General features: G+C 42.8%; 1 protein-coding gene across 1 annotated transcript in view; it reads right to left on the bottom strand.

Moving 5' to 3' along the window:
* AKNAD1 (AKNA domain containing 1) overlaps positions 1 to 12,358 on the bottom strand; it is a 156,817-nt gene that overhangs the window by 85,906 nt on the left and 58,553 nt on the right. The window contains 2 exon segments of the mRNA XM_089688694.1: positions 2,967 to 3,102; positions 7,332 to 7,426. Coding sequence (XP_089544820.1) covers positions 2,967 to 3,102; positions 7,332 to 7,426 — 231 coding nt within the window.

Raw genomic sequence — 12,358 nt, 5'->3', positions numbered from 1 at the left:
AAATTGAAACTGCTCCTCTTCCACCATGAAGCAGAGGAAATGCTGGTGCCCGGAACAGATGGGAAGAGGAGGTAGGCACAGGGGCGTAGCTGCCTCGAGGCAAACAAAGCACTTGCCTAGGGCAGCATTTTTTAGGGGGACGACACCGCCCAAAGGCAGAAGGGACAAGGGGCCAGGGCTTAGCCGGGTGGGAGAGCTCGGCAGGGCTTGGGCGGGAGGCTGGGCTCGGCGGTTCTCAAGCAGGGGGAGGTGGGCTCGGCAGTTCTCGAGCAGGGGGAGGCAAGCTTGGCAGTGCTCGAACAGGGGGAGGTGGGCTCAGCAGTGCTCAGGTGGGGGCGATGGGCTCGGCAGTTCTTGGGCAGGGCTGGTGGGCTCGGCAGTGCTTGGGTGGGAGCAGCGGGCTCTGCATTGTTCGGGTGGGATCAGCTGACCATCTCCTGTATCCTGTCTGCAGACTACTGTATCCTGTCCACAGTCTCCTGTATCCTCTTCGCAGACACCTGTATCATGTCTGCAGTATCCTGTCTGCAGTCTCCTGTATCTTGTCCACAGTTTCTGACCTTCCCCTGCAGTATGTCTGCAGTCTCTGACCATCTCCTGTAGTATGTCCACAGTCTCTGACCATCTCCTGTAGTATGTCCACAGTCTCTGACCATCTCCTGTATCCTGTCTGCAGTCTCCTGTATCCTGTCCACAGTCTCTGACCATCTCCTTCAGTATGTCTGCAGTCTCTGACCATCTCCTGTAGTATGTCTACAGTCTCTGACCATCTCCGGTAGTATGTCCGCAGTCTCTGACCATCTCCTGTATCCTGTCCTCAGTCTCTGACCATCTCCTGTAGTATGTCTGCAGTCTCTGACCATCTCCTGTAGTAGGTTTGCAGTCTCTGGCCATCTGCTGTACTATGTCTGCAGTCTCTGACCATCTCCTGTACTAGGTCCGTACTTTCTGACCTACTCCTGAGGCGGAGCCTAAAGAGGAAGGGGTGGAGTTTACAGATTAAGGGGTGCATCTTAAAAAGTAAGGGGTGGGACAAATTTAGATTGGGGGGCAGACTTGTGATCCGACGGGGCCGAAGGTGAAGGTGGGGGTTGCTTCTGGTTCGCCTTACATCCTAACGCCACCTACACCCAGGAAACAAAGGACTCCAGGAATGCCGTCAGTGCAAACAGAGGGACCAGCCACCTCTAGAATTGGATCAGGTGGGGAAATTGCTCCTGAGACTCCATCTCTGGAAAGGGACCCACAGGGAAGACACTGCCAGGGAAGTCCACTAGTCACAAGGGAACCCCAAAAAAAGGTACAGAGGGACAGCAGGGAGGAGGGACTTACCACCACCAGGCACGTGCAGTGCTGCCAGCAGTCCCCTGATGCAGACAAGAGAAACCACGTGGAAAACAAGCAGAAATCAGCAGGATGCCTGGGATTAGCCGCCCATGTGATCCAGGAGGGCTAGTGGTAGCAGGTAGGCTACAAGAAAATGGATGCCTTATCCCTGCTCAACGAAGCCCAGGCCACCAATAGTCATGCAGAAACCAAAAACATGGCCACCACTGGGCTGTAACACAAAACTGCCAAAGAAGGAGTAAGCCAGACCCCCCAAAAATTGGCCGCAATAGCCTTGCACTCCTGGAGCCCAGGAACAGCAAGGCCCATACAAAACAATAGGCTGCTGCTGGGCTACAAGAAAATGTCTGCTGCTCGTTGCAGCAGAAATCTCAGGGAAGATGACAGCCATGCACACAAAACAAAAAAACCCACTGAACAAGCCACAAGGGCCGCCAGGCAGCAGCATCACATGGTGCCCGCCACTCCAGAAAACAGAACCAGCCCATGCTGAAAAGGCTGCTTACCAATCCAAGGAACTGCAGGTACGCTCCAAAAACAGAACCGAAGTGGGGAGGCTGTCGGCCAGGGTAGTGCTGTGACGTGGATGTCCCGAGTCATATGCGCCCCCGCAAGATGTTTAACTCGCTAGCTGCCCCAGTCCAGGGTGGGGCACATCACAGCCTACCCAGTGTTTTTGACTGGGGTCTGCATGCGCTCACTGGCCGGGCAAACCACTGGATCTATATTATACAACCCGTTGCCCAGCCCAGCTATTGATTGGAGATCCCTGCAGGAAAAACTCCGGAAAAAAGAAAAAAGCCTATGGAACCAGAGGTCCCAGTAGGGAGGTAGGTCGCTACTCCTGAACATTAGGCAGAAAGAACTTGCCTATACAAAGAGGGGGTTTATATCAGCCAGGACTGCCCATAGGTGCTGCCGAGTTTCTTTTTCTGCCTAGTATCCTACTCCTGTAGGTGGTGATATAACCCTGTGGTTGAGAATAGAAGATGCTGTGTCTGTCAATGAACGTAAGAGAAACAAAAATGCCTTCAAGAAAAACTGAAGTACCGTATAGGTTGTGAAAAGTATACCATATGGCACCGCTCCAAGCTATGGATGGAAGGAAAAGGATCAACCCACTGGCAAGTGAGAAGAGGGGAGCATGAGTCCGAGCGATTCCAGTGTCAGCCAATACAAGTGAAGGGATGGACGCTGTTCAACTGATCCCAGGACTCCAATGTTGAGGAATGGCCTCAGCTGCCGTTCTGGCCACGCCATCTGATGCATTTCGCCCTGCTCACAGGGCTTGGTGGGTGGGGCAAAATGCTCTATAGTATAGTATAGTTTGGTTATGCTCCCTGTATGCTCCTTAGTTATAATTTTCAATTTTAAGTGTAGAGTATCTTCAGGTACATGAAATTTACATTTGCTAATGGTTCAACATTTCTGAGCCCCTTAAAACTGAACTATTGCTACAATTCTATTCTTTTGCATGCTACTCAAAGTGGCGTTGTACCTAAACTCTAGTACTGCCTATCAGTATATTAGAATCCAAACCTAAAGTTGTAAGATATCCCTATCATTGTTGTGTAGCTTCTGTCTGTTGGCATTTGTATAGTATAGAAGAAATGTAGTACCTGTTGTGGAATGATGGATTGCGATCAATACCACGTTTTGATCTTTCTAAAGTTTTTATTTTCTCAGGATTTCCTGACTTTCCAGAGAATTCAGAGCAACACAGGACTGTAGAACTTTGCCTATGGGACATGTTGCCTGAAATGTCAAATATTTGCACCATTTTAATACATAACATTCACAAATAAGTTTAAAACAAACAGGTCAGATTTTGTTAAAATATGCCATACACTACTAAAATGCCATTAAACTACAGCTTAGCATTCTGCTTCAGCCTCCAGCTAATGTTTCATGTGGTATGTAAAGATTCCAGAATGGAATGGCTTAACCAGGACAAGTGTAAGCAGCTTGTTAAATTAAACCCAGAAAATGAATATTATTTCACTAAAACAGAATTTAAAATCTTCTTAAGCCTTTAAACACAGGTCAGATATAGCATATTAATAGAAAAAGACAGAGGTTTTGCACTAAATCTTCATGCATCTAACCCACTGTGATGTAAAACTTAACTTTTAATATCAATGTACATAAAAAACTTAATTTTATAAAAATATGTGACTTTGTCCAAACAGGGAAATTAAATTATTTTGAACACTTATGTGTTATTTTTTGGGGTAGTTATTTTGTTCTGGGAAATTTTTTAGACTGGATATTTAAGAACATTTTTGAAAGAGATTAAAGTGTTACTAAACCCAGGAATTTGCATTCACTATATCTGGTCTCCCACAGTACACAGAACATGGAAATGCAATTATTTTAGTAAATGTAAACTGCTAAATACCTGCTAAAAAAAACTCTCTAGTAATATACACCAAACTGAGCATGTGCAGCTTGCCCCCAAGGCTCTGTTCTATCACTAGATGGATTGGGGACAGTAGAAGAAGGGGAGGATCAGAGAAGAAATATCCTTTTTACACAATGCAGAGGATTAACCCCTTAGGCTCCACAGTGAGTATAACAAGCATGCTTTACTGCATATACAGACTGATTTTACTGTTGTGGATTTAGTACCACTTTAAGCTCAGAAATATTGCCACTGATATTTTGAATAAATTATGGGGACAAATCTATATCAATATGAACAGAATTCCCCTGTTCGGATTTAGCCACATTGATATTTTTATAAAATTAGGGTTTCAATGTAGCATTATATTAAAAGTTTTGTTTTTAGGTCACAGTGGGTTAGATGCATGGTGATTTAGAGCATCACCTCTGTCTTGATATTTAGCTCCCACATAAGTTACCACAGGCATATTGTATTTGTGTTTGTATTAAGAGAAAACAATGGAATTTTCTTAAAATCCCTGAACCGATTTTAATACAAGATAGATGAGTGAAAATGTACTTCTTCCACAAATCATACTGGAGCTTGAATAAGTCTAGGTCACATTTATTACATATATCTTTTCAAACTTTAGGTTGAAAAAAGTATGTTCTGAACTGGGAATGCCTGTGAATCTATGACCCAAAACATGATAAGAAAACAAAAAGAAAAGCTCTCAGATTGTATAGTTTACAAACTAAGGCATTTTTTAATCCAATAGCAAATGTAGATTCACCTGCATTTGTCAGCCTTTAATCCTAAATCAGGTGGTTGATGAAGCACAACTGGTGCTTAGTGAAAGTATGTGTTAGGTGGGCACTTGGAGAGGACTGCAGTAAGTTCTCAATATCATTCAATGGCAAACGTGTGTAGCAGGTCCTGAGAGTCGAACTAAAGGCAAAAATGTTTTTGTTTTCATTCTGGCCTGATAAATGGAGGGTTGTAACCTCTGTCATATTTTTAGTCATCTGTGTTCTGTTGGTGAGATTTCCTTTTATTTTCTGTTCTATAGCCACATGAGGAAGTGAGAAGAAATCCCTATGAAGTGAGGAAAAATCCATGGTAGTCACCAGAACTAGTATCCCCATTGGAAGATTTCCCCTCTGTTTTTGTTCTGATGTCCACTGGGATTTTTTTCATGTTCTGTGATAGCCGTCACCAGGACATATCTAGGAGGTGAATCTCTCTAACAGGAACAGAAACAGCAATAAAAGTGTTCCATTCCCTCTCCAAAACTAAAAAAAAAATAAAGTTTTGCCTTCAGTTATACTTAAAGAAAAATAATGGCTGAATCATTGATCCACTTATAATTGCTATGGAGGATCAGCCATGTTTAGTCTCATATGCTCACTTGCCATACAATTTAGCCATGTCACTAAACTAGAGTTTAGTGACATACCCTAGTTCAGAACAAAAAAAAAATAGTATTCCTACATATAAGCCCCTTTTTAAATATTTAAAATATACCATGCAACCATGGTTTAGGACCTTGGCATGGTTGTACAGTAAACAGTGTGGTCCTGTTTTCTTTTCTTTTATTACATTGAATTATAGTTAGCTCAGTGCTCATCATGCCCAGTAACACATCATAACTGCTTCTTGATGTCTAGAAAATTAGGGGGTGTTTCCATAGCAGGCCCTTTTGTGATGGGAACATTAGCTTGATTTTGCCCTTCTCTGCATTCCTGCATCCTTCTAGTCTCAGTTATTTATAGTTCCCTTTTAGGATTTTTGGTCCAGTATCTGTGGAAGGAATACCCAGCTCAGTCGTCTTGCCCTCTCTATCCCTCTTTCCCTCCCTTCCCCTTTCCCCCTTTTTAGTCCCCCGTTCCTCCTGCTGGAGAAGCGTCATGGATGCCTACATTATATTGCCCTTTGGGTGGATTCTCTTTTCATTTGTTTGCAAATTATGGACAATTTATTGTTGTTCTTTGGTCTACATTTCTTTTCATTATATGTTGTTAATGTATGGTGACCAATTGCCCTGGGCTCTACAGTTACTATACCTTGTCTTTCTAAATTATTAAAAATGATTGAAACAGAAAAATGACTCTTGACATATATGTTAGCAGAGGATGCACGGCTACATTTATGAGACCTGGGCTGCTTTCACAGCCATCACCAGACAACAGGCACTAAATAAGATGCATACGTTTTAGAAGCAATTTAGAAGCAAGTTTCTTTTTGTGTAACCACATATACAGCCCAGATGGGGGTAACCACTGAAGACTTAATTTAGGCACTGTTCACACCTGAGCAAGGCGCAGGGTTTTTTCGTCTTTGTGCATTTTGGAGGGTTTCTGCACATGGTACATAGGGCAGCCCATTCACTTGAATGGGCTGCCCTACACATAAAGAATGCCGCAAAGAAGTTCCAAAACTTTTTTGGAGTGGAGCAGGGCACATATTTTCACAGAGCGTTTTTGTGCATTTGTAGCGGGTTTGCTGCACGACAGAATGCACGTCTGCTACTGGCGCTTGGGGTGCCACTAACACTTAAAGCAGAGTACAGGCCCCCACCACCTCCCCAAAAAAAAAATTAAAAGTCAGCAGCTACAAATACTGTAGCTGCTGACTTTTATTTTAGGGCAATTACCTGTCCATGTATCCAGCAGTGTCCCCACGGCAAGCCAACTCTTCAATCGGCTGTTGGGTGCTGGCACTGCCATCTTGACCAAGGGAAACCGGAAGTGAAGCGCGCTGTGCTTTGTGAATGGGCAGCAGTCCTCTGGGACCTTGGAAGTATCCCAAAGGGCTGCGGGGGGGCGAACTTCCAGCTCAGTTTGCCACAGCAAACTGAGCAGGAAGTAGGAGCAGGTACCTGTCAAAACCAGATACCCACTCCCATATTTTTCACCATTCCTAGTTCATTTGTAGACATTGGTGGTCCGCGGGTTGCTATGGTATGGTATGGTAATAGTGTTACTATTGATGAGATGGGTGACACACTTGGCTTTCTTCGGATCGGCTATATGCCACTGTAACACACACGCTATTTCTATGCACTGGTTTAGAGACCCCTTTTTGTAAGAGTGATTTTATCTTATATTTTAATAAATTTTGGCAAGCAGAGAGCACTATGTTTGTTTTGCTTTTATGATTACATATTTTGATGGCTACATCGCTAATATTCTGAGGAGGCTGAAGATCTTGCATTGGATTTGATCCCCAAGGGGGAAAAAAGTGTGATACGACCTTTCTGTTTGCTCAGTGGTCATGTCTATAAGGTGAGCGGCTTTGATTTCCTCTGGTGGCGGGACAGAGCACCCTAACACCTGGATGTCTGAATACCATCACTAATTGTGAATCACTGAATTATCCTTAAGGTTTCTTGTTATACAGCGATTTATGAATTTTTGTTGTATTGCTATTGCGCTGTACTTGATATACTTATAATTTCAGGTGTGAATATAGCCTTTGAGCTAAGGGTTTTTTGCTCTTTGTAATAATATTAATAAACACCCAGCTATTTAATTTCAAAACTAGAAGAAATTGGCATATTTCCAAATATACAAACACTTATATTGTATTTTTATTCTCTTACTTTGCAGAAAAAGACTAGTGGAGAGGAGATTCTGCACAGAAGAAGCATGATCCATTGAAGTCACATAAGTATGCCCCTCAGCTCGCTGGTCTGAGCTAAAAAAGAATACATAGATACCTTATATGTTGTAATTCCAGATAAATCTAGATTACAGGAACAAAAGAAGGGGAAATTCTGTTTCCTGTCCAGTCACTCTAAATACCAGATCCTCTCAAACATAATATTTTTCAGCTCTTAGAATAATACTGCTATATGGAATTAGTTTAAGCTTCCGCAGGAAAAAGTAAACATCACACAATGCTGCTTTCTTATGTAAAGGTCTCTCTTATTACTACCATGTTAACGTATCACATTGCAATTCCACGTGATATAGCAATTTGTAGAACAATGCAGACACAATAAAAGTATGGTAATGTAAATACAGTAAAATAAGTGAATGGGCACATGTTCCACAACAAAAGAGCAATAAATGATCAAAAATCCTCATTTCAGGTCATAAAGATGTACATCCATTGAAAAGTATGAAAGCTTATTTTTTTTTTCCATAATAATTTTTATTAAAGGTAGTAAACACAACAATACAGGCATCATGACAAATGATGAAAAAGTAACAGAATACAAGAAAAACGGTATAGCACAAGCACAGAAGTATCATACTGAAACAAAATAGAGAGTATCATTCCCTTGTAAGGCACCCTAACACCACCTAGATAGTTCAGAATGAGCAGGTGGCTGATCCTAGGTTCCAAGAGAATAGACCCGATCACCTTCTTTGTAGCAAGTTAGTAAGGGCGGCATATGCGTCAAAGAGTCCAGAACTTCCCTCTAACAAAAGCTCCACAACAACATTGGTGTCGTAAATCAGAGGCATTTGGAAAAGGGAAAGGTTCAGGATTTTCGTAGTATGGCGTAGACTGCGCATATGGTTTCATTTCATAGGTTTTATATGCCAAGAAAGCGTTATGCGCATACGCCTATCCTCAAAACAGGTTCAGGGAGGCATTCTGTCTGTGATGGTAAAATGCCTCTCGTAACCCAAGTTTCAGTCTGGACACACTGCCACCATAAAACTTATTAAGAAACACCCTCACCCACTCATACGAGCTGAGGTGCTTGGTCACCAATAAACATAATACTACAATAATTTAACCTTATGAAAGAAAAAAATGGGTGCGAAGGGAAGACAGCGTCAACCAGTTTGACTTCTGTAGTCATCAAGCTTACCAAGCAGAATAGTGAAAAAAAAAAGTCAGAGTGCTAGAGTACAGAAAAACAGATAAAGAAGGGGGAAGAGCAAGAGAGAGAAAAAAAAAGGAGAAAAAAAAGGGGGGAGGGATTGGGGGTAAAGGGAGAGGTAGAAGGGATGCTAAGACCTCCACACCACCTTCAGATGGAGTAAGACAAACACAGCATTCGGGATATCTTTCATCTCCATCTAATTAATAGAGGGTTCGCTGCAATTCTCCAGGAGACCAAGACCTCTGGGAGGCTGAGAATACGATGTATGCTATCACACAAAAGATTCTGGTAATTATCTGAATGTTTATAATGTATCCAGCAGGCCCACGTCTTATAATAAGATGAGTATTTATCATGAGCCTTGGCGATCAACTCCTCCATCTCAGCCATCCTGTCAATCCTCAAAAACCATTCTTTCAGAGATGGCAGTGTGGGTTGTTTCCAGTAGCGTGGTATGCACATCCTGGCTGCCGATACCATGTGCATAGCAAGTGACTTGTAATATTGCTGACCCAAGGAGAGCAAGCAGTGGAGTAGGTATTGAAGAAGGGTAAAATCCAACTGGTAGGAGGTGACCTGAACAATTACACCATGCACCCTCTGCCAGTACAATTGCAACTCGGAGCATTCCCACCAAATATGCAGCATCGAACCCGATGCTTGATTACATAGCCAACAGCGATCTGGGATGGCAGAATATATCTTATGCAGAAGGTGAGGGGTTCGGTACCAACGTGCGAAAAATTTTAAATTATGCTCCTGAACTGACACATTAACTGTGCCTTTATGTATCGTATTGAGGGCTTGTTCCCTATTAACTGGAGACAGGGTAACGTCCAAGTCTCCTTCCCATTTGTGTAGGTGTCTAATATTAGTGTCAGGTGTGTCTTGCGTCAGGTGGATATAGATCAAAGATATCAAATGTCGTCGAGGGCCTTTAGAAAGACAAAATGTCTCAAAAAAGGTGAGTTGCCTGCCGCACATCGAGCAGTATGTTGGTCCAAACAAAAAATGTCTGATCTGTTAATAGGACCACCACTGAAAGGGTGGTGAAGAGTCTTTGTTAACTAAGTCCACTCGTGATCAAAATTTGCCCTTCTGAAAAAAATCTCCAGCTCTGATATATGACGTGGCGAGGAATGTTCTATGAAAGGAGGGCTGTAGGCCCGGAGGGAAAGCTGGATTGTCTATAAGAGGAGTCATTGGGCTTGGTATTGAAGACACTCTCTGGTCCCTACAGACCTGACGAAAGCACAAGAGTGTTGTTCCTATGAGTGGGTGAGTCCCCTGGTGCTTTTCAGTGGCTGATGCGGGTAGCCAAGGTATAGACAATAGCAATCCATCTGCTACCTCCTGTTCTAGGCCAATCCAATCCTTCATCTGTGCAAGTATGTGCCAGTCCACCAATCTGGTGAGCAGGCAGGCTCTATGGTATGACCCAAGGTCTGGCACTCCCAACCCTCCCCAGCTTTTTGGTTGGCATAACTGTGTCAAGCTCATCTTTGGGGTGCAGCCTTTCCAAATGAAGCTGGAAAACAGTCGCCGTAGCGTTCGGAAAAAAATTTGAGTGATGGGAATGACCTTCATAAGATATAGACAGCGTGGTAGTATGGTCATTTTGATCGCTGCCACTCTACCAAACCAAGATAGATGGAGGCTATTCCAATAAACCAAGTCATCTTCTATTTTGCAAAACAGAGACTGGAAATTAAGAGAAAATAAATCCGAGAGATGAGGGCAAAAAAATCCCTAAATAGGTGGTTCCCTTGGGCTGCTAAACAAATGGGAATTCACATTGACACTGTGCAACTGTCTCTCTTGGGAGCGTGATATTGAGAGCATGAGATTTCGTGAGGTTTAATTTAAAACAAGATAATAATTGGTATTCCCATATAGACTTTAACCTCCCTGGCAGTATTCCCAAGTGTAGCTCGGGGTAAAGTTTCAGTACCACAAGCTGTAACCCCGAGCTACACTCGGGCTTACCATACGGTGCTGCTCCGGGATCTCTCAATCACTTACCTTGTCTTGCGCTCCCGCGATGTCCCTCCTGCAATGTCCCCAGCAATGTAATCCGGCGAATGCCGGCATCTGTCATCTGGGTTCCATCCCCTGCGAGCGTCGGGACGTACAGGGGACGGAGCGGCGGGAAATTTGAAAATGACTAAAAGTGACATTCACTAAAATCACTAAAATCACATAGTAAAACATTACTGTATCAAACCATTTCACATACATTTTGTCAAAAGTGGTCTTAGACCAGCTAGAGAACAGCGATAGTAAATCAGAACCACTTGCAGAATTGAGTGATAATGATTCGTGGGGAAATTCGTCATCAGACACTGAAAACGATTTTGCGACTTTGCTCAGTGATGTGCGAACTTAGCGCTATATTTCAAATTTCAGTGTTTTTGGTTTGATTATATTATTGAATTAAATTTATTATTATTATATTATTATTTTTTATGATTATTTATTAAATTATAATTTATGATTTCGTGTTTCAAGTTTTATTCTACCCGGGATGTTTACTAGACTCTTGTTCGGACAGATTTCAGTGAGTTATTCCTAAAAATTACAGGCCTATAATAAAAAAAAGAAACATATTTCCATGCAAAAAAATGTACCGCTTTGAGCACAGAAATATGGACATAATCAAACCGCTAGGGAGGTTAATAGAGCAGGAAAAGTTTTTAATGGGAGCAAAAGCAGCTACTTTGTAAACATGCAAACCAACTGCTATACCGGCTATATTTGTGTCTGCTCTAATCTGTCTCAGAAAGGGTTCTAATGTCATAATAAAGATAATGGGAGACAAGGGGCAACCATTCCATTCACAATCGAGAAGGCATTGGACAATAACCCATTGACTTTCACTGAGGCCGATGGGTTGGAGTATAAGGAGCCAATGAAGGTCTTCATTCTAGACCCCAACCCTGCATTTGATAGCACTGCCGCCATATACTCCCAAGATACTCTATCAAATGCTTTCTCTGCGTCCATTGAGAGAAAGAACCCAGGGGAGTTAGAAGTCAGCCAATGGTGTATGTCCAAAGCCTTAATCATATTGTCACGTCCTTCTCTGCCCGGGGTTAAACTCACCTGATCCAAAGACACCCACGACTTAAGGTGAGGCAGTAAACGATTAGATCTTTTGTGAACAGTTTTACATCCACGTTTAGCAGGGAAATTGGGTGGTAGTTTTGGACTCGTGTTGGATCTCTTCCTGGTTTTAGTATGACAGTAATGCAAGTTTCCACAAGTTGAGTCGGGGGGTGGCAAATCCTCCTCCAATGAGTTGAATGCCCGAAAAAAGTGGGGAAGAAGCAAATCTTGAAAGGTCTTATATTATAAGGTGGGCAGGCTGTCCGGGCATGGACTTTTCCCCAGCTTTATGTTTCTAAGTGCCATAAGCACCTCCGCAGTCGAGATCAGCTTGTCAAGGGATTTCGCTATAGTAGTGGTTAAAGGAGGAATGCCATACTGGCGGAGGAACGTCTGTATTGCATCCGAGCGTTCAGAGGCAGATCTCTGTGGGTCTCCTGGCAATAATAAATTGTACAGTTTTTCGTAGTATTGAACAAACTTAGATGCAATGGCCTCTGTAGAAGGGTGAGACTTGCCCGACTGATCCTTATAGGAGTGAACGATCATGTCATGTTTGGTGTTCTGAAACGTCCTGGCCAAATAATGGCCGTTTTTATTGGCGTGCTCATAAAATAGTTTCAAGGGAAGAGTAAATTTCCTGTGTATATGACTACCCAATTTCTTCAATAGGAACTGTCGGA

Source organism: Staurois parvus, unplaced genomic scaffold (genome assembly GCF_062004578.1).
Source record: "Staurois parvus isolate SC_StPar_1 unplaced genomic scaffold, SC_StPar_1.0 ptg000450l, whole genome shotgun sequence".
Taxonomy (NCBI): Eukaryota; Metazoa; Chordata; class Amphibia; order Anura; family Ranidae; genus Staurois; species Staurois parvus.
The sequence above is the reverse complement of the archived record's forward strand: the minus strand, read 5'-3'. Positions and strand labels throughout refer to the sequence as shown.